This window comes from Theropithecus gelada, chromosome 3 (assembly GCF_003255815.1).
Source record: "Theropithecus gelada isolate Dixy chromosome 3, Tgel_1.0, whole genome shotgun sequence".
NCBI classification, from domain to species: domain Eukaryota; kingdom Metazoa; phylum Chordata; class Mammalia; order Primates; family Cercopithecidae; genus Theropithecus; species Theropithecus gelada.
The window spans coordinates 77,697,622-77,717,544 of NC_037670.1; the positions used below are offsets into that span (position 1 = coordinate 77,697,622).

Consider the following 19,923-nt stretch of genomic DNA (forward strand, 5'->3'; position numbering starts at 1 on the left):
ATATTCTGGGAATTTGTGGGAAATTTGATCTACGTCAGCATAATGAAGAAGTAAATATTTTGGCGTAGTTGCTAAAGAAGTTCATGGTTTGTGAATATTCCTGGGTCTTTCATAATAATTTAGGGTGCTGGAAAGAAAGTGGTGTTTGGTTCTAACATAGCATTGGGTTGGGTTGTACAGTTTTCAAAGCATGTTTCCTTAGGAGCAGTGCAGGGTCAGTGGGGCACACATCTAATCAGGTAAACAGCCTAGAGCAGGGGTTGGCAAACTGCAGCCTGGCACCTGCTGGGTACAGCCCAATGCTAAGAATGGGTTTCACCTCTTTAAATGGTTGGAAAAGTTTTTTAAAGTAATATTTCCTGACATGTGAAACTAATATGAAAGTAAATTCTATTGCTTACCAATACAGTTTTATTGGAACATGGTCTGTTTTTGTTTTGTTTTGTTTTGTTTAAGTATTGTATGTGGCTGTTTTTGTGTTATGATGACAGTGTTGTATGTTTGACAGAGACCATATGACCTGTAAAACTTAACATATTTACTATCTGGCCCTTTACAGAAAAACATTTGCTGCCCCCTGCTCCCACTAACCCACAGTGTTCCCCTTGAGACCCACATTCTGTAAGACGAGTCACAGAGCAGACTAGGCTTCTGAGACAGAGGAGGACAGCTGCATCCCTTCTGCTTGGAGGGATGGGATCCAGGAATACAATGGTGCTTAGATGTATCCTAGTTCATCTGGGCTGTTATAACAAAAGACCATAAACAGGGTAGCTTCTAAGCAACGTTTATTTCTTACAACTCTGGAGGCTGGAAAGTCTAAGAGCAAGGCACTGGCAGGTTTAGTGTCTGGTGAGGACGTGCACTCTGCTTCATAAATGGTGCCTTCTTGGTGGAAAGGGCAAGTAAGCTTCCTCAGGCTCTTTCATAAGGGCCCTAGTCTCATTCATGAGAGCTCCACCCTCTCATCCTAGTCACCTCTCAAAGGCCTGACCTCTCAATATTGTCACATTGGTGATTAGGTTTCAACACATGAATCTTCAGGGGACATAAATGTTCAGACTATAATAGATGTCAGAACAAAGAGACAGAACTCAAGGAGTGAATTTTTTTTCTGGAAAATAGAGCAACATATTATAATATTACAATCCTGTAAAAATGGAAATAACTTTATATTTAATTATTAGTATGTGCTTTATTCTTTCTCACATATAAAATAAATAGTAAAAACATATTTTAAAATTATATACTAAAGCATACCCTGGTATTTTGATTTTAAACTTCCAGACTACAATTAATTGGTTTTCTAGGAAGTATTTATTTTGAAGTTAGAATGAAATTCAGGAGTTGCTTAGTTTATCCTTGTCATTATAACAATGCAGCGGTTAGGGCCACAGGAGTTCAAGTGATTTACCTAGTGCCACACAAATAGTAGAAGACATGGGTCTAGAACTGCAGGTTTTTTGCAGTTAGTACTGGGATTTTTCAAAACAGCTGTTTTAAAGTGTTTACTTTTGTTTATATATTTACAGATTTATAAATCGTTAAAACCATAGTAAATCTTCAAGATCATCTAATCCATTCCACCACATCTTTATTTTATAGAAGTTGCTTACTGTATAGAAGATGCCAAAGCCCAGATATAGATAAAGAATCTGAATGCACAGCTTCTTGGGAAAGAAAGAATTTTCTTTACATCTTTAGCAAAGATAGACTTAGTATAAAAGTCTGCATGCATATAATGGAAGCAGATTTGTTTGGTAGCCAGATTAAAGTCTGCTTTTGGGCCGGGCGCAGTGGCTCACACCTGTAGTCCCAGCACTTTGGGAGGCCTAGGTGAGTGGATCACCTGAGCTCGGGAGTTTGAGACCAGCCTGAACAACATGGAAAAACCCTGTCTCTACTAAAAATACAAAATTAACCTGTCATGGTGGTGTATGCCTGTAATCCCAGCTACTCGGGAGGCTGAGGCAGGAGAATCACTTGAACCGGGGAGGTGGTGGTTGCGGTGAGCCGAGATTGTGCCATTGCACTCCAGCCTGGGCAACAAGAGCGAAACTCTATCTCAAAACAAGTCTGCTTTTAAATAAAGTATGTTAATTTAATAAAATCAAAATCCGTTGACAGCAATAGCAAGAAAGAAGGAATGGTGTTAAACAGAACTAATTTATTTTCAAATTATAGAAGGGGTCACCACAAAATTTTTTAGTTAGCAAGATGTGTTTCTGCACTTAAAATGCTACTCATTTATCCACAGCTTTTTAGAGGAAGCATTTATTTTATAAAATGGTATGAATTGAAGGTGCCAGACCAGTGAGTTTGATAGAGTTATTCACAATTAACTTATGGTTGTAAATTATCCCTTTTTTCTTGCTGTGTCTTTCTTTCTATCTGTGTATGAAGAGTATTTGTTGCCTGCCTCACAGTTTACTGATGTTTTTTCTGAGCTGAGTAATCTGTACTTTGTCAGACTTTTTATTTGGTTGTCATAGTCATACAACTTAGAAAACTAAGCATAATAGTTTTTGGGTTTTTTCAGTGGTACAGTTTACTTATTTAAGTTTCTAATGATAATACAAAACCAGAAATGTATATTACTGAAAAGAAAAATCAATAAGATTAAGTCAAATAATTAGAAATAAACTAAAACCTAAAAGCTTTTTCAAAGATTAAGTTAGAGTCATTTTGTTTTTCCAAAATGGATTGTATATTTCAGTTCTCAAATTAAAATTAATGATTTATAATACCTCCTAAATTGTATTATCTAAAGTTTTCATTTATTAAGTATTTTGTGGAAGTTATGAATATTGATACATTGTCTTCCAGTAATTTATAATATATCTGCATCAATCTTTAGAAAAATGTTGTGACAAGGAGTTATTTACAGTCTCAGTAAGATGTGATATAAAAATGAACAAATTAATGACCAAAAACAACTTTATATATTTTGTTTTTTACAAATTATATTTGATTTTAATGGATTTGACATTTTCTCCTTGAACACAGTTTTGCCAGGTCTATATTTAGGAGAGAAATGTAAATTGAAATAACACTTAATATTAATTTCGTCTCTGGCGTGTATAAGGAAGGAAGGTTTAAACAAAGCATGGCAAGTTATAGAGACTGGTAGTCTCAAGTTCATCTAAAATGATTATGATCATGTAAGCAGCTTCTGGAACACGTGATCTTGATGCTCAATAATAACAATAAAGATAGTTTAATTTTGTTATCTATAAACATTTATTGGCACTTATGTGTCAGGTACCAATTAAGCTCTCTGTATTAATTCACTTAATCTTAGTAACTCTAAGAACTTGATCATATTGATATCCTTATTTTACAGATGAGAAAAGGGAGGCATGAAAAAGTGAAGTAATTTGCCCACGAGCACACAGCTGGCAAGTAGCTGGGCAGGGTTCAAGATATGCAGACTTGCTCCAGCAAACATGCCCCTAACCACTTCACTAGGGCAGTGGTTCTCAGCAGCATCAGCAGCACCTGGAACATATTGAGAAGCACCTTCTCAGGCCACACCCCAGACCTACTGAGACAGAAACTCTAGGATAGTGCTTGACAATCTGTCCTTTGATGAACCCTCCAGGTGCTTCTAGTTCTCAGACTTTAGTCTGAGATCTGCCTAGATCAAGAAAGTAGTATTACTATTTTCAATCAAGGACCAGCAGTGTAGTAGTGGAGACAGACCTGAAAACATATAATTGCCATCAATCTAGTAATTGCAGTAAAAGAGGACTGTGTTAGGAACAGTGGTTTTGCAAAGGAGAATGTGAGGGGAAGAGAAAGTTTTGCTTTTTGAGCATTCAGAAATTTGCACTTTAGTTTCAAAGATAGAGGAAGGGCAACTGGTTTCAGTACTGATAAGAGTGCTGGTTTTGCTTGTCTAGAGTTTGAATAAATAGTCCAAATGACTTCAAATGGTTCTGAATGTTTTGGCAGAGCACGATAATCATTGTAGTGATCCTGTTTTGCCAGTTTTCTGGCCATGATTGTGTCTCTGACATGTGTACTGTTTCTGAAATTGATGGTTACAAAGTAGTCAGAGGAGATGTTTTACAGATCAAATAAGGTAATGATGCACTTTTTTTGCCTAGAAAAAATATTTAGCATTAGATGTTAGAAAGACTGACTTTCAATAACAGTACCCATTTTATCTACCTATTAAATCCAAAGGTAAGTCTACTAAAACTACAGTCTGTTCCATTGGGATGTGACAGAACTAGCATTACAAGATACTGTCATAGCTTGTGATACCAAAATCACTTGACCTGTTTGGTGAGTCATCCTCACTTTTCAGGGTACAGCATTTTAGAAATTCTCACAGTGGGCTTCTAGGCTAAACAAATTCTTTGCACTTTTTGTTCTGCTGGAAACAGGGATTAGACATAAAGTAAACAACATGGCCTGACTTCTCTTTGTAACATCTTCGAAGAGATGGCCCTGATATGCACCACTGTTTTCAATCACTTAAAAGGCAATAATTCAATTATGCCGTCCTTTATATAAGAACTGCCATTGCTTTCAGTTCACTTCCAGGCCTGACACAAGTAAATCATTTCAATAAAATCCCTCTTTTTCCCCTCCTAGAGACTAGCGTAAGTAATGATACCAGTGATCTAGCCAGGGCAAAATGAATATAATGTTCTTATAGAAAAGCAAAATGTTTCACAATGTTTCACTGTATTACTTGGGAAATTATTTGTCTTGTGTGTGTTATGTGAAAGATATTTAAATGATCTTATTAAGTGTGCTTTTTAGAGATGTAACTATTACACTCTTTTCTAAAAAAAATATTAAGCGCATGAATTTAGTAGTTATATGCAATTTGTGGGAAGAGGAATACCCCTTAGAAAAATACCATCCAGAATTTGGGCCCATGGACAGCAAATCCTTTATAAATGTACCAAAAAAAATCTTCCAAGATGTTGAAACAAGTTCCTTTGCATGTGAAAACAACCAGCACCTAATTCTTTCCTATGTTCATGTAAAATTTTGTTACTATGACTTATGGTTCAGACTTAAAGGACATCAGCTTGAATGTATGTTATAGTTGTCGTGTTACTAGGGGTTGCTCAGCTCACTTGACTTTCTTCTTAATGACCTCAAAAGATAGTCACTCTCTAATATTGTAGTAAATTAAGCCTGTGAGTAAATAACATCAGCTGTTTAGGCTGCTGGGATTCAACATTATCAGGTGTTTGTATATAAAGATTAAAATATATGGCAGCTGGTAAATTAATTAGGGTCCATGTTATGCCAAATTATCCTCCCCATTAAATTTTGCTTTGAATATATTCACCAGTACCTCTCAGTGAATGATAAAATGTTTTCACTTCAACAAGCGTAACTCATGGGATTCAGTAAGTCTGTTCAAGGGATATTTAAAAATAGGTTACACTTTTAAACAAGTGATAATGGACTCACTAAAGCTTAACATTTCTCTTTGATGTCAGATATAGTTTTGTAATAGAACTGCAAGTAATATTCTAGTCAATTTCTCCACCGACTTTAGCATTCAGTCACTGAGAAAAATCCTCTTTTTTGGACCACATTATTCTGAATTAGGATTATACAGACAGGTAGAACAGATCGGAAAAAATATAATCTAAGAGAATAAAATATTTTTGCCTGTTTTAGATATATGTTTAAAGGCACTTAAATTTACTGTCAGTTCTATGTGCCAGACACTATTTTAGACAATTCAAATGCATTTTCTGATTTAATCCTTATAGTAATGCTTCTTATTGTTATTCTGTTTTATTTTTATTTTCCATAGCACTATTATCAACATCTAATATACTGCATGTTTTTCTTATTCTCTCCCCCACTTTTCACCCCGACTCCCAGTTTTCTCTTTACCCTCATCACTCATTAGACAGGGATTTTTTTTTTTTTTTTTTGCTATCTCTTCAATTCCTTGTTCGTAGTAGTGACTCAATACCTTTTTTTCAATGAATGAGTGGCCCTATGAGGCAGATGTTACGCTCCCCAATTTGCAGATGAAGAGAGGTTAAGAAAGTAACAAAGCCAGAATGTGAAAATGGTTGTAGATGATCCACCTACTCATCTATTCATTCATGCATTTGATAAGTGAAATTAAAGCCCATATTTCCAAAATATTGCACAGCTTACCATACATAAATTACATTGATTTAAAAATCAGCATAATTATATTTTTTAACCAACTCATAATAGGTTCCCAAAGTACCAATGTTAGACCAGCAGTTATTTTGTTTTTGTTCATTGGTGGGTTATCACAGTCTCATTTTGTAATGTGAAATTAATTTTAAATAAATAATACATATATCAAAAATTGAAAAGTTATACAGGAGTATATGGTGAAAAGTATCCATCCACACATCTATCTTCCATTTCTAAACTTGCCTGCTCATTGGAATCACCAGGGGGGAATGTTAACAATTACTGAAGCCTGTGTCCCACTCCCAAAGATTGTGATTTAATTGGTATGGAGTGTGGTGTCGGCTTTGGAATTTTTAGAAGTTCCCCTGGAGAGACATTGCTTTTAGTAAAGGTAAAGCTGCAAAGGCCGAATATACCCTGTTGCCTGAAACAACTAAGAAACATACAAAATATGCAAAACAATGCTTTTTATGATACTGGGTATCAGGCAACAAAAGACAATAATCTCTGAGGGATGGGAAACAAATGAGGGCAGTGGTGAAGAATACAGGCAGAGTCCACCAGACTCCCTGAGTTGAGAGGTTGGAGCTGAGTTTGCAGAGACCAAGACAGTGAGAATTCATAGGAAAGACAATAGGAGAGGTGAAAGCTGCACGGAAAAAGCACTCAAAGATCTACAGAGGATCCTAAAGAACTCCGAAGATTTATAGAGGATCCCTTTTGAGTGTTCAGCTGCGATTTGCTAAGGGAATCCATATGATGAAGCTATCAGAGGCTGCAGGGAAGAGCACCTGAAAAGATTAGGGGGAAACAAACAGTACCTTGTGCTTGCCCAGAGATAATGCCTGTTGTAATCAGCTGGACTGGAAAACCTTGTGATTTAGAAGGCATTTGGTAGAGTATTCAGAAGAGTTTTGCTTCAGTAGTGAAGAAAAATTAGCCCTCAACTAAATAGTGTTCCAGTCCTACTTAAAATATCTTGAAAGCAAACTCCCAAAGGATCAAATTATTTCCAGGTAACTTAACTATATCCCAAAAGAAACCTCAACACATGTCTTATATTTATGTCTTTATAAATAGAATTAAAAAAATTCAGTACCTGACAAAATTGGCAATGCCTCGTATCTAATTAAAGATTACCAGGAATGCAAAGATGCAGAAAAATATGACCTATAATGAAGAGATAATCAGTTGAAATTAAGTCAGAACTCACATAGCTATTCTAATTAATAACAAGGACATTCAGACACTTTTTATGATTACATTCCATACATTCCAGAAATTAAGGAGAGATGTAGAAGATTTACCACAAATCAAAGTCACAATTCTAAAGATGAAAATGGCAGTGTGTAAAATGAAAAATATACTGGATGGGATTATTGGCAGATTAGACATGGCAGATGAAAAGATTAGTGAACTTGAAAGACATAGTGATAGAAACTATCCAAAATGAAACACAAGGAGCAAAGATAAATTTTTAAAAATTGAAAGCACGTCAATTGTGGGAAAATTTTAAGTGGCCTAATATCTGTGTAATTGGAGACCTTAAAGGTAGTTGAGAGGTGGGACAAAAAATAAACCTCCCAAAAAAATCTAAAAATTTTTCAAATTTAATGACAATTGTAAACACAATCCAAAATAGCCCAACAAACCCAAGCTCAAAAAGCAAGAAGAAATAATACCAAATTACGTTGTAGTCAAATTACACAAAACTAGTGATATAAAGAAATTAAAACAGCCAGAGAATGATAGACATATTACATAAGAGGAACAAAGATAAGGATGAGAACAGATTTCTCATCAGAAACAAAGTAAATGAGGAGACAGTGAAGCAACATTTTTAAAGAACAGGTGCTATTTGACTAACAATGGGGTCATGGTTGGATAAACCCATCATAAATTGAAAATATAAGTCAAAAGTGTCTAAGTCCAGATATAACACCATCATAAGCCGAGGACTGTATTGAATGCCTACTGCTTTTGCACTATTGTGAAGCTGAAAATTTGTAAGCTGAACCATTGCAAGTTGGGGATCATCTGTACTGAAAGAGAAATCAACTCTGTTAACTAGAATTCTTTACCCAGCAAGAATATCTTTCAAGAAAACAAAAGCAAAATAAAGATTTTTTCAGACATACAAAAGGCGAAGAATTCACCACCAGCAAACTGTGGTACAGATATGTTAAAGGAAGTCCCTCAACCAGAAAGAAAATTATACCAGATGTCAATCTGGATGTAAACAAAGGCATGAAGAGCACAGGAATAAGAACTACATGGATAAGTAGATTAATTTTTTATTATTAAGTAAATATTTTAAAAAGATAGCTAACCTTTTAAACAAATATGATAACAATTAGAATAGAGTTTATGTAAAAAATAAAATGTTTGACAAGAATGGCACAATGGCTGTAAGGGAGAAACGAAAATATATTATTTTGAGGGTCTTATACCAACTTGAAAGATTTAATATCACTTGAAGGCAGATTGTGACAACTTAAAGATATTTACTATAAATCCTAAGTCATTTACGAAAATAACAAAACAAAGTTATATCTAATAAACCAACAAAGGATATGAAATGAAATCATTTAAAGAAAACCCAAAAGAAAGCAAGAAAGAGGAATGATATAACAAAGAACAGATGGGACAAATAGAAAACAAATAGCCAGACTTCAACTTAACTATATCAACATTCACATTAAATATAAATACACTAAATATCTCAAAAAGCAGAGATTGCTTTGAATTAAAAAGTAAGAACTGATTATATGCTGCCTGTAACAAATGTGCTTTCTGTGTAAAGACGTAAGTTGAAAGTAAAGCAATGAAAAAAAGTAGCATATTAACAATTTTGAAAAACGTAGAGTTATTGTGTTAATATCAAAGTAGATTTCAGAGCAAAGAATGTTACTAGGTATAAAGCAGATAATTTAATGCTAATAAAGGGCTCGATTCTTCAAGGTAATATACAGTCCTACATCTTTATGTCTGACAGAAGTATAAGAAAAAACAGACAAATATACAATCATAGTTGGAAATTTTAATATCCCTTTCTTAATAATTGATAGAGCAAGTAGAGAGAAAATGAGTGGAGACACAGAAGATCTGAACAACAGTATCAACTAACTTGACCCAATTGATGTTTAGAAAATATTATCTAAAATTAGGCCAGGTGCAGTGGCTCGCGGCTGTAATCCCAGCACTTGGCGAGGCTGAGGCGGGCAGATCATGAGGTCAGGAGATCAAGACTATCTTGGCTAACATGGTGAAACCCTGTCTCTACTAAAAATACAAAAAAATTAGCCAGGTGTGATGGCAGGCTCCTGTAGTCCCAGCTACTCAGGAGGCTGAGGCAGGAGAATGGCATGAACCCGGGAGGCAGAGCTTGCAGTGAGCCGAGATCGTGCCACTGCTCTCCAGCCTGGGTGACAGAGCGAGACTACATCTCAAAAAAAAAAAAAAAGAAAATATTATCTAAAGTTAACAGAATATGCCTTTTTTGCAAGTATACACAGGATGTTTATAAAGATCATACACTCTACGCAAAAAAAGTCTCAATAAATTTAAAGGCATTCAAGTCATACAAAGTGTGCTCTCTGACCGTAATAGAATTATATTAGAAAAAATAACAGGAAGATATCTCTAAAGTCCCCAAATATTTGAAAGTCAAATAACACATGTCTAAACAACCCTTGCGGGAAGGAAGATATCAAGAGGGAAATTAGAAAATATTTTGAATTGAATAAAAATGAAAATACAACGTATAAAAACTTGCAGGATTCTGCTGAAACATTACTTCCAGGAAATTTATAGTGCTACATCTCTACTTTAGAAATGAAAGGTCCTAAATCAATAACCTCATCTTCCATCTCAAGAAACTAGGACAAGAGTGAATGAAACCCAAAGCAAGTAGAAGAAAGAAAGTAATAAATATCAGAGTAGAAATTGATGGACTAGAAAACAGGGAAGCAGTAGAGAAAAATCCATGAAACAAAAAGCAGAGATTAATAAAATTGACAGTTTGCTGGTCAAACTGACCAAGAAAATAAGGGAAGAAAATGTAAATTACCATAATCAAGAATGAAAGGAGTAATATCACTACAGATTCTACAGGTATTAAAAGGAAAGATAATAAAGGAATATTGTGAACATGTACGCTTAAAATTTTAACAATTTAAACAAAATGGACAAATTCCTTGTAGACAGAATCTACCAAAGCTCATTCAAGAGAAAACAGATACTCTGATAATTTTGAATTTGTAGTTAAAAACCTTTTACAAAGAAAACTCTACGTCCACATTCACTTGTGAATGATACCAAACATTTAAGGAAGAAATAATGACGATTCTACCTGAAATCTTCTAGAAAATTGAAGAGGAGGGAAGAGTTTTAACTAATTCTATGAGACTAGCCTTATCATGATACTAAAACTAGAGAAAGATCAATATTCTTCATGAATATACATGGAAAAATTCTGAAGAGAATTTTAGGAAATTGAATTTAAAAAACGATAATATATGACATAAATAACTAGGGCCTAGTTCAGGAATGGAAGGTCGATTTAACAGTTGAAATTCAATGGATGTAATGATCATACTGACAAACTAAAAACTATATGATTATCTCAGCAGACACAGAAAAAGCATTTAACAAAATTCAACCTCAATTCTTGAAAACTCTCAGCAAACTAGGAATAGAAGAGAACCTTTAGTCTGGTAAAGGTTATTTTTAACCTTTAAAATTGAATGCTTTCTGTAAGATAAAGAACAAGTCCATTCTTTTTTCCTTTTTCTTTTTTTGAGACGGAATTTCTCTCTTGTTGCCCAGGCTGAAGTGCAATGGCTCAATCTTGGCCCACCGCAACCTCCGACTCCCGAGTTCAAGCAATTCTCCTGTCTCAGCCTCCCAAGTAGCTGGGATTATAGGCACACACCACCACGCCCAGCTTATTTTGTATTTTTAGTAGAGACAGGGTTTCCCCATGTTGGTCAGGCTGGTCTTGAACTCCTGACCTCAGGTGATCTGCCCACCTTGGTCTCCCAAAGTGTTGGGATTACAGGCATGAGCCACTGTGCCCAGCCCTTCTTACCACTGCCAATTCAACATTGTACAGGTAGTTTTAGCCATTGCAATAAGTCAGGAAAAATCAAAGTCATTGTGATTGGAAAGACAGAAGTAAAACTATCTTTGTGTACAGGCATCATGATTATCTATACAAAAACCCCAAATCTCCAAAACCCACTAGAACAAATAAGTGTTTGGCAAGTTCACAGAATATAAGATCAATATAAAAAATAAATTGTATTTCTATCTATTATAAATGAATATCAGAAGTTGAAGTTAAAAAGCAGTATTTACTATAATACAAAGTAGGGATAAATCTGGCAAAGGATATGCAAGATGTATGTACTTAAAACTACAAAAACATTGCTGAGAGAAATTCAAGGAGACCTAATGAAATGGAAGGATATACTGGTTCATAATTTGAAGGATGCAATATTAAGATGTCAGTTATGCACAAATTGATATGTAGATCTAAAATAATCCTGATCAAAATTACAGAAGTCTTCTTTGTAGAGATTGACAAAGTAATATTAAATTTCACATGGAAATGCAAAGAACTAGAATAGCCAAAACAACTTTGAAAAAAAAGATAGAATACTAATTCTAATGTCAAAAGTACTAACACTTTTATTCAGCTAGGATAATCAAGACAGTATAGTTTTGGTGTCAAGTTCCACAAACACATCAATAGAATAGAGAGTCCAAGAGCAGACCCACATGTATGTGATGGAGAAGGGACAGTCTTCTCAACAAGTAATGTTGAAATAATGGGATATTCATAAGCACAAAAATGAACAATTGATAACTCATTCATATATAAAATTAACTCAAGATGAATCATAGACACAAACATAAAACCTCACACTATAACACTTTCAGAAAAAAATTAGGAGAAAACTTTTGTGGTCTTGGGTTAGGCAAAGATCTTAAAATATGGCACCAAAAGCATGATCCATAGAATTATAAATGGATAAATTGCACTTCATCAAAATTAAAAACTCTGCTTTTAGAAAGAAACTGTTTAGGATGGAGAAAAGACAAGCCACAGCCTAGAAGAAAATATTTGCAAATCATATATTCTATAAACACCAGTGCCCAGAATAGAAAAAGAAATCTCAAAACTCAGAAAACAACCTGATTTTTTAAATGAACAGAATATTAACAGCTAGAAATATGGAAGCAAATAAGCACAGAAAAAGATGTTCAACATTATAGTCATTGGGGGAACACAATTAAAAGTATGATAGAATACCAGCATATGCGTATTACAATAGCTAAAATTAAATGTTGACCATATCAGGTGTTAGTGAGAGTATAGAGGACCTGGAATTCTCATATGCTGGTGGTGGGAATGCTAAATTGTATGACTACTTTGACAAATAGTTTGGCACTTATAAATTGCACTTATACCTAACCATGCAATTTAGTCATTTCATCCTTAGGTGTCTTTCCAAGATAAATAAAAGTATATATCCATTTATTAAAAAGTATGCATAAATATGTGTAGCAGCCTCATTTGTAACATTCAAAAACTGAAACAAGTCAAATATCCATCAATAAGTGAATAAACCATAATATATCCATGTAATATAATGCTACTCATAGCAAGAAATATTAATGTATGCCCCAACATGATAAATCTTAAAATCTGCTGAGTAAAAGCCAGATAAAAAAGCATATATTAGATAAGATTTCATCTTTATAAAAGTTTAGAAAATGCAGACTAATCTGCAAAAACAGAAATTATATTAGTGGTTTCCTTGGAAAGATTTGTTGCGATGGGGACGATGGAGCATAGGAGCTTGAGGAAGCTTTCGTAAGTGTTAGATATTTTCATTGTTTTACTTGTGGCAATGCTGTCACTGGTGCGTACATATGTCCAAACTGATCAAACTATACACTTTATTTTTATTTTATTTTTTTAAGATGGAGTTTCGCTCTTTTGTCCAGGCTGGAGTGAAGTGGCGTGATCTCGGCTCACTGCAACCTCTGCCTTCAGGTTCAAGCAATTCTCCTGCCTCAGCTTCCTGAGTAGCTGGGTTTATAGGTGCCCACCACCATGCCCAGCTGATTTTTGTATTTTTAATAGAGACAGGGTTTTGCCATGTTGGCCAGGCTGGTCTTGAACTCCTGACCTTGGGTGATCTGCCCGCCTGGGCCTGCCTAAGTGCTGGGATTACAGGCGTGAGCCACTGGCCCCGGCCCCGTACACTTTAAATATGTGCCACTTTCTGTATTTTAATCATATCTTAATATAGTTTTTTTTGTTTGTTTCAAGATCCCTAGTTGATTCAAACAGATACACAAATTTGAGAATCACTACTCCAATCCTTCAGGTTCCTGGTTTCACCCCGCAGAGGCAACCTCTTCTAGGCAGTTTCTTGTTCTGGAAACTGGAACATTCTAGAAATCCTATGCACGTGCAGGCATATGTGAACATACATATCCTGTGTTCTAACTTCACAAATGGTAGCATACTTTACATATCATTCTGTATTTTACTTTTTTCACTTACTGCATCTTGAAAATTATTCCATATCTGTACATATGGAATGACCTCATTCTTTTTGACACCTATGTGTTAATGCTGTGTTATTTTGACAATATGAGGTGGTGCTTTCTTCTTACTCTAAAACCGTTTGAGAATAGAGATATAACTTAAATAGTTGCAGAATTAATTTTCCTTTTAGGCATATCCTTAAGTCCTCATAGTCATACTATATATTATAAAATGCCTTCATCTATGTGGGTATACAAGCTTTCTACAACACCAAATTTACTATGAATTAGGTAGTAATTTTTCACAGGTAAAGTTTGCATACTTATGTGAAATGTTGAAGTGTTAACATTTTAAAAAGTTATTATGACATTTTATTTGCTGTGCTTATTCCCTCAATATGAAATGTGGTGTTTTGTTTGTCCTTCCTTATTTAACACGTATTTTATAAGTCCTCTTTTGTCCTTCGGTGGTCAGTTTGGCATTGGTCTTTGGGCCACAGCTGTTCCAGAAATGTGTGCCATGCAGACTAATCTGTTATCAGTATGCAGTTTTGGCAAACAAATTGGCTAAAATTGTACTGCCTTTTTTTGTTTTTGTTTTTGTTTTTTAAAGCAGAAGGTCAGATTGTCCAATGCCAAAATAATTTTTTATTTTTTAAAGTTAACCTCACTCTTTGGTTGATGGACTGTGTTACAGGAGGAAGACCATCTACAAAACAATGTACCAATTTACCTAGAGGCTAAAACTCCTTATTGGCCATTTGTGTTTTCTTCATGGGTTTTTTGTAATTTTCAGTCTTACAGCAACAAGGATCTTAGTGTTCATTATCCAAACTATCCATATTGTACTATAATCTATGAATTTGCTTGATTTCTTGGTGTGTATTACAGTCTTTTGATGACTAATGAAAATTTGAACTTTTTGCCAACATTTCATTGGTTGTTGGATCAGTGCAATTTGTATCAACTGAGTATTTGTTTTGTATTTGTTAGCTGATGAAGTCAGTAAGAAGAGTCATTGCAGCTCCTTGTAGTAAATTCATTCACCCATTATTTTTCACATCATGGAATTCCATATTCCTGTGGTCAGGTTTCATAGCTCCTGTTCACCCCTTTGTCCTTCATTTTAAAGTATTTCAGGGGATTGTCCATGTCCTAGTCAGTCATGTTTGCTTGCAGTCATACACCTGAGGTCATGTCTCTGAGGAGTCACTGTACAGTAGAATAAATGTACATGTTTTGAATTTCATCTTTCTGTGCAGTGGTTGCTTTTTGGCTGAGAAAATGGCTTTACTGATTAGTGAGTTACCTCTAAGACCTCTCTCTATCTCTGAGTCCTTTACATTTTAATTAACCTGTGATGTGTCACTCTAACCTAGGGAAAGTGTGGAGAGCCTGATTCAAAAGCATTCCTATGCGCGCTCACCCATCCGTACCTATGGAGGAGAAGAAGATGTCTTGGGGGATGAGAGTCAGACAACCCCAAATCGAGGTAAGGTAGCTTCCAAGGCCATGGAATTGCTGGGAGCCAGAGCACCTAAAGGAGAATGGGGGCAGGTCGTTGATGAGACGGCCAGTCCTCAGAGTACACGATGCCCGGAAAGGATTTCAGGAGCCTCCCTGGGAAGGAAGAGCCCCTACACTGATTCTCACACATTTCATTATTTTGCCTTTGAATCATAGGCGATGATGCTGCCTGCAGGTTTCCTGTGGTTTGTTTTTCTTAGTGAAAGAAACTGAGCCTTTGAGTCAGGGATCAGGAGTTACTTGTCCATGATTTAGTACATAAGAGCTGTTGAACTTTGGGGTCAGTCCCCAAGTCCTTCTGAACCTCAGTTTCATAATCTGAAAATCAGGGAATATATCTGTTCCATCTGTGTCAGGAACAATTTGTTAGAATCAAAGACCAAAATAGAAAACACTTTTAAAAGAGGATTTTCGTAATGAAGGATAATACATAGAGGCAGTGGCCCCAATGTTGACAGCAGGAACTGAACAAAGTTTCTCTGTTCCCAAGGCTCAGAGAGCAGCCCTCTGCATCTGGGAAGAGAGTCCAGAGAAAAGAGCTCAGAGGTGCTCCATTCTGGGAACAGGGAAGTTCGTGTGGGGAGAGAGTCCTCTGTCATTGTTTTATGTCCTTAATATGAAATTATATAATCCGTGAAAACATAGGACATTTCTTATTACTCAGTCCAAGTGAACCACTAGTATTACAGTTGACTCTTGAACAACACAGTGGTTAGGGAACCAACTCCTGTGTGGTCCAAAATGTGCATATATCTTTTGACTTCCTAAAACTGAACTACTAATAGCCTACTGTTGATCAGAAGCCTTACCTGTAACTTAAACAGTCAATTCACACATATCCTGTGTGTTACATGTATTACATTCTGTATTCTAATAATAAATCAAGCTAGAGAAAAAGTTATTAAGAAAATCATAGAAAGGAAATATATTTACTATTCCTTAAGTGGAAGTGGATTATCATAAAGATCTTCATCCTCATCTTCACACTGAGTTGGCAGAGGAGGAAGAGGAGGGGTTGGTCTTGCTGTCTCGGAGGTTGTAGAGGCTGAAGAGGTGGAGGAGGTGAAAGTGAGGCAAGAGGGGTCAGGCACACTCAGTGTAAATTGTATTTAAAAATATCTGCATGTAAGTGGACCCATGCGGTTCTAACCGCTGTTGTTCAAGGGTCAACTGTGTACAGTCAGAAAATTCAGTGTCAACTCTATTCTACATTTCTGGATGCTGTGGTAGGAAAACTTACTTTCTTAGGTTCTCACAACAGTTTCGGAAACCAGACAGCTTGGAAGAGATTTAATACATTCAGTCTTCCTTATGACATTACAGAGGTCAGAACAGATATCAGGTATTTGCAGTTTCTTTTAAGAGAATCAGGTCATTAACTGCAGGCAGGGTATTAATGTTTTGGCCACTCTGTGGGAGGCTGCAGGCTATCCAATGAGTTGTCTTTTTCCATTTAGTAAATTCTCTATTCCATGGAGGTGTAAATATCATCTTCTTATCTAGAAAGGTGGATTTGCCTCATGGCAGATCTCATGTGTGTTTGTCTTTCTAAATTACAGATGTATTAAATATTCTTAAACACAAATGGGTCTTTACAGATAATTTAATTCTTGATCTGTACATTGACACAGTGTTTCCAGTCTAATGAGTATTTTTCCTTACAGGGTCAGCCTTTACAACATCTGATAATTTGTCTCTCAGCTCCTGGGTATCATCTTCTTCCAGTTTTCCTGGGTTTCAGCACCCACAGTCCCTGACTGCTCTTGGCACCAGCACAGCATCCATAGCAACACCCATTCCTCACCCCATCCAGGGTTCTCTGCCACCATATAGCCGACTGGGAATGCCTCTGACCCCATCGGCCATTGCCAGCTCCATGCAAGGGAGTGGCCCCACATTCCCTTCATTCCACATGCCACGATACCATCACTATTTTCAGCAGGGGCCCTATGCTGCCATTCAAGGACTACGCCATTCCTCTGCTGTGATGACGCCATTTGTATGACTCTTCTAAAAATGGAGACCCAGAATGCGCAAATGGGTATGGAAATATAGGACAGGGCTGGGTGGGTGGGATGTGGGGTATTGGAGCAGGGGCTTTCCAGGAGACACAGGACCTATCAAAGAGGAGAGCTGGACTCACAATAAAACCTACCACTGAGGGAATGCACCACGGACCAGGATTCATCTGTAGTTGAGGGACAGCTCTTGGGTTCAGGAGAGAATCCATGTAAAGTTCTCAGCCAGCCTGAAAGTTTAATAATACAAGGCTGATGAATCTTAAAGTGCATTATTCCTCATGGTTAAAACGCTGTGTTGATGCGGTAATGTATAAAATCACTGTGTATAGGGTTTCTTTCTGCTTTTCACAGGATAAAAGAATCTTCAAAGAGGCCATACTATATAGCATACTGACCATAATGACTAACTGAAGTCAATTTATCCCTGTAGAAAAGGGGAGCCAGTAGAGAAATACTTGTAGTGCCGTAGCATACGCATGTTTCGTTTTCTTTTGTGTTAGTCTGCTGGGGAAGGAGCTGAGATAATGCTAATGCATCCTGTTTTGTGGATGAATACATGGTAATGACCTCACAAAGTTCTATTTGTAATACTGAAGGGCCAGTAACCAACAAGCTTGGTTTTCATAGTCTTCTTTCTTCCTAGTTTTCTTTATTGCAATACTTGCCAGAGTTAGGGTTGGGGCTAGGGTTATGGAGGAAAAATCTTCCATGTACAGTTTTGAAGCAAGAGCCTCTCTATATTACATGGTAAAACTGAAGTTTGATTTTTCTGGGCTGCGTTCTAAACACACTACTGACTAATTCACTGAGGAACACTCCAAAGCCTAGGCATGATGTTATGTGAGGCTTGCTTTCACTTACAGCTGCAACAGAAGGATGGTGATTCTATTCCAAAAGGATTTCTCTCTGCCATTAGTGCCAGAGGTCCCTTCATTTTCCTTTAGTTTTGGGAGACCTTGTGGATGTTAAAATGCATCTGAACAAATTCGCATTTTCAGCAAATCTGTCTTGTTGTTGCTGCCACTGATTGACAAGGATTTGAGAATGACCATTCTAAATGCCAGGATAGCCATGATTTAACCTGTACTCCTGAGTGGAAACGTGTCCATACATCTAATTTGGCCTTTTTCCTTACTGTGTTACATTTAGTGACTCCTTTACCATTTTGCTAGGTCTGTAATCTTAAATTGCTTGATAACATAATGGCTTCATAACTGAAATGTTGGCAGTTCTTATAAGTCAACTAAAGCATTCTTCTACTTTATTTTCAACTTTTGCTATCTTCTTAAGCCTTCCTTTAATGTTTATAATAGCAACAAATTATATTTTAGTTATATATGACCTGTATATTGTTTTTGAACAGCATATATAGATATATATATATAAGCATTTACAGTCAGGGTAACACATTTGGCATTTTGCAACAATTTATTTCCCTAATAACATATTTAATGAAATTAATAGTTTTTCAACTTCAGATTTAATGCACTTCAACTACAGGATGTAACCTGTCGTCTTAGCAAATTTCTCCAAAACTCTAATTTAATTTTTTGTATGTAATATTCATTCTACTCTTCTTGCTACAAAAGTATTGAATCTGTTAAAAGAGATGGGAAATATTTCTACTGACAGTAGAAGTGTATTTTGGGGGAAATGCAATATACTTATCACATCAGACTCCCGTGGGATTTTATTTGGTGGTTTTAATGTTAGCCTTTTCCATATCACATGCTTTTGTGGGCACTTCCAGCCTGTGAAACAAGGCATCATGGCACAGCCTGTCTAGGTGATGCTGTTGTTGGATTTTGCACTTGCTATTCTCCACTATACTCTGAAGTTTACTTACAGAAAAGCATAGGCTGTGTTAACAAAGCATCTCACGATCCTACAGCAAACACTCTGGGCTAATTTTTAACTTGTTGCATGTTATGCTGTAGTATCCACAGGTAGTTTGTTTTCAAACAAAGTACAGGTGTCATTTCTTTAAAAAAAACCTGTTATGAGTAATGTTTAAACTATCCATAGAGCTAGGATAGGGGTTTACTATTTAATAGCTGGCCTGTTGCCAGTGCTCTTTTGAATATAGAGTACTGCTGCTTAAAGCAGGAATAACAAAAGATGCTGTTTTACATAATGCTACTCAATACCCTGATAACTTACTGGTCTACTAAGGTGAAATCTGTGTCTGAATTTTATTTTCAAACAGGATGAAAAGATTGTTTTAATACATACTGTTTTGATACATACATTTAATACATACATTTCTGCCAATCTGCATGTCTCAAAGATATTTGTGTGTTTTTGTTAAATATGGTTTTACACTAGTATTTCCTGACTTCATAATTTTATTTTGTAATTAAGCAATATAAGACTATAAATAAGAGTGCTTAGAGAAAACAAAGACTAGTCAGACCTAAAATCTAAATTGGATGTATATTTTTAAGTATTATCCGAACCAGAGAAAAGAAGCACAAGTGAAACAGAGCTTAACCTCATCAGAGTCACTTGAGTCATGGAAACCAAGGGGTAGAAATTTCCCCCCCCCAGGCCTTTCTGAGGTATCCTGGTGGTTGATTCTTATTAAACCCTTGGGAGTTTAGTATTTAAAATTCCAAAGCCCATTCTGGCAAAAGTAATTTCAAGAACTACATATTTA

The 19,923-nt window shown here is 36.0% G+C and overlaps 1 protein-coding gene across 1 annotated transcript in view; it reads left to right on the top strand.

Moving 5' to 3' along the window:
- Positions 1 to 17,251, top strand: part of TBX20 (T-box 20) — a 52,484-nt gene extending 35,233 nt beyond the window's left edge. Inside the window, exons 7-8 of the mRNA XM_025380613.1 lie at positions 15,099 to 15,211; positions 16,911 to 17,251. Of these exons, the coding sequence (XP_025236398.1) occupies positions 15,099 to 15,211; positions 16,911 to 17,251 (454 nt within the window). The remainder of the gene's footprint in view (positions 1 to 15,098; positions 15,212 to 16,910) is intronic.
- Positions 17,252 to 19,923: the final 2,672 nt, after the last annotated feature.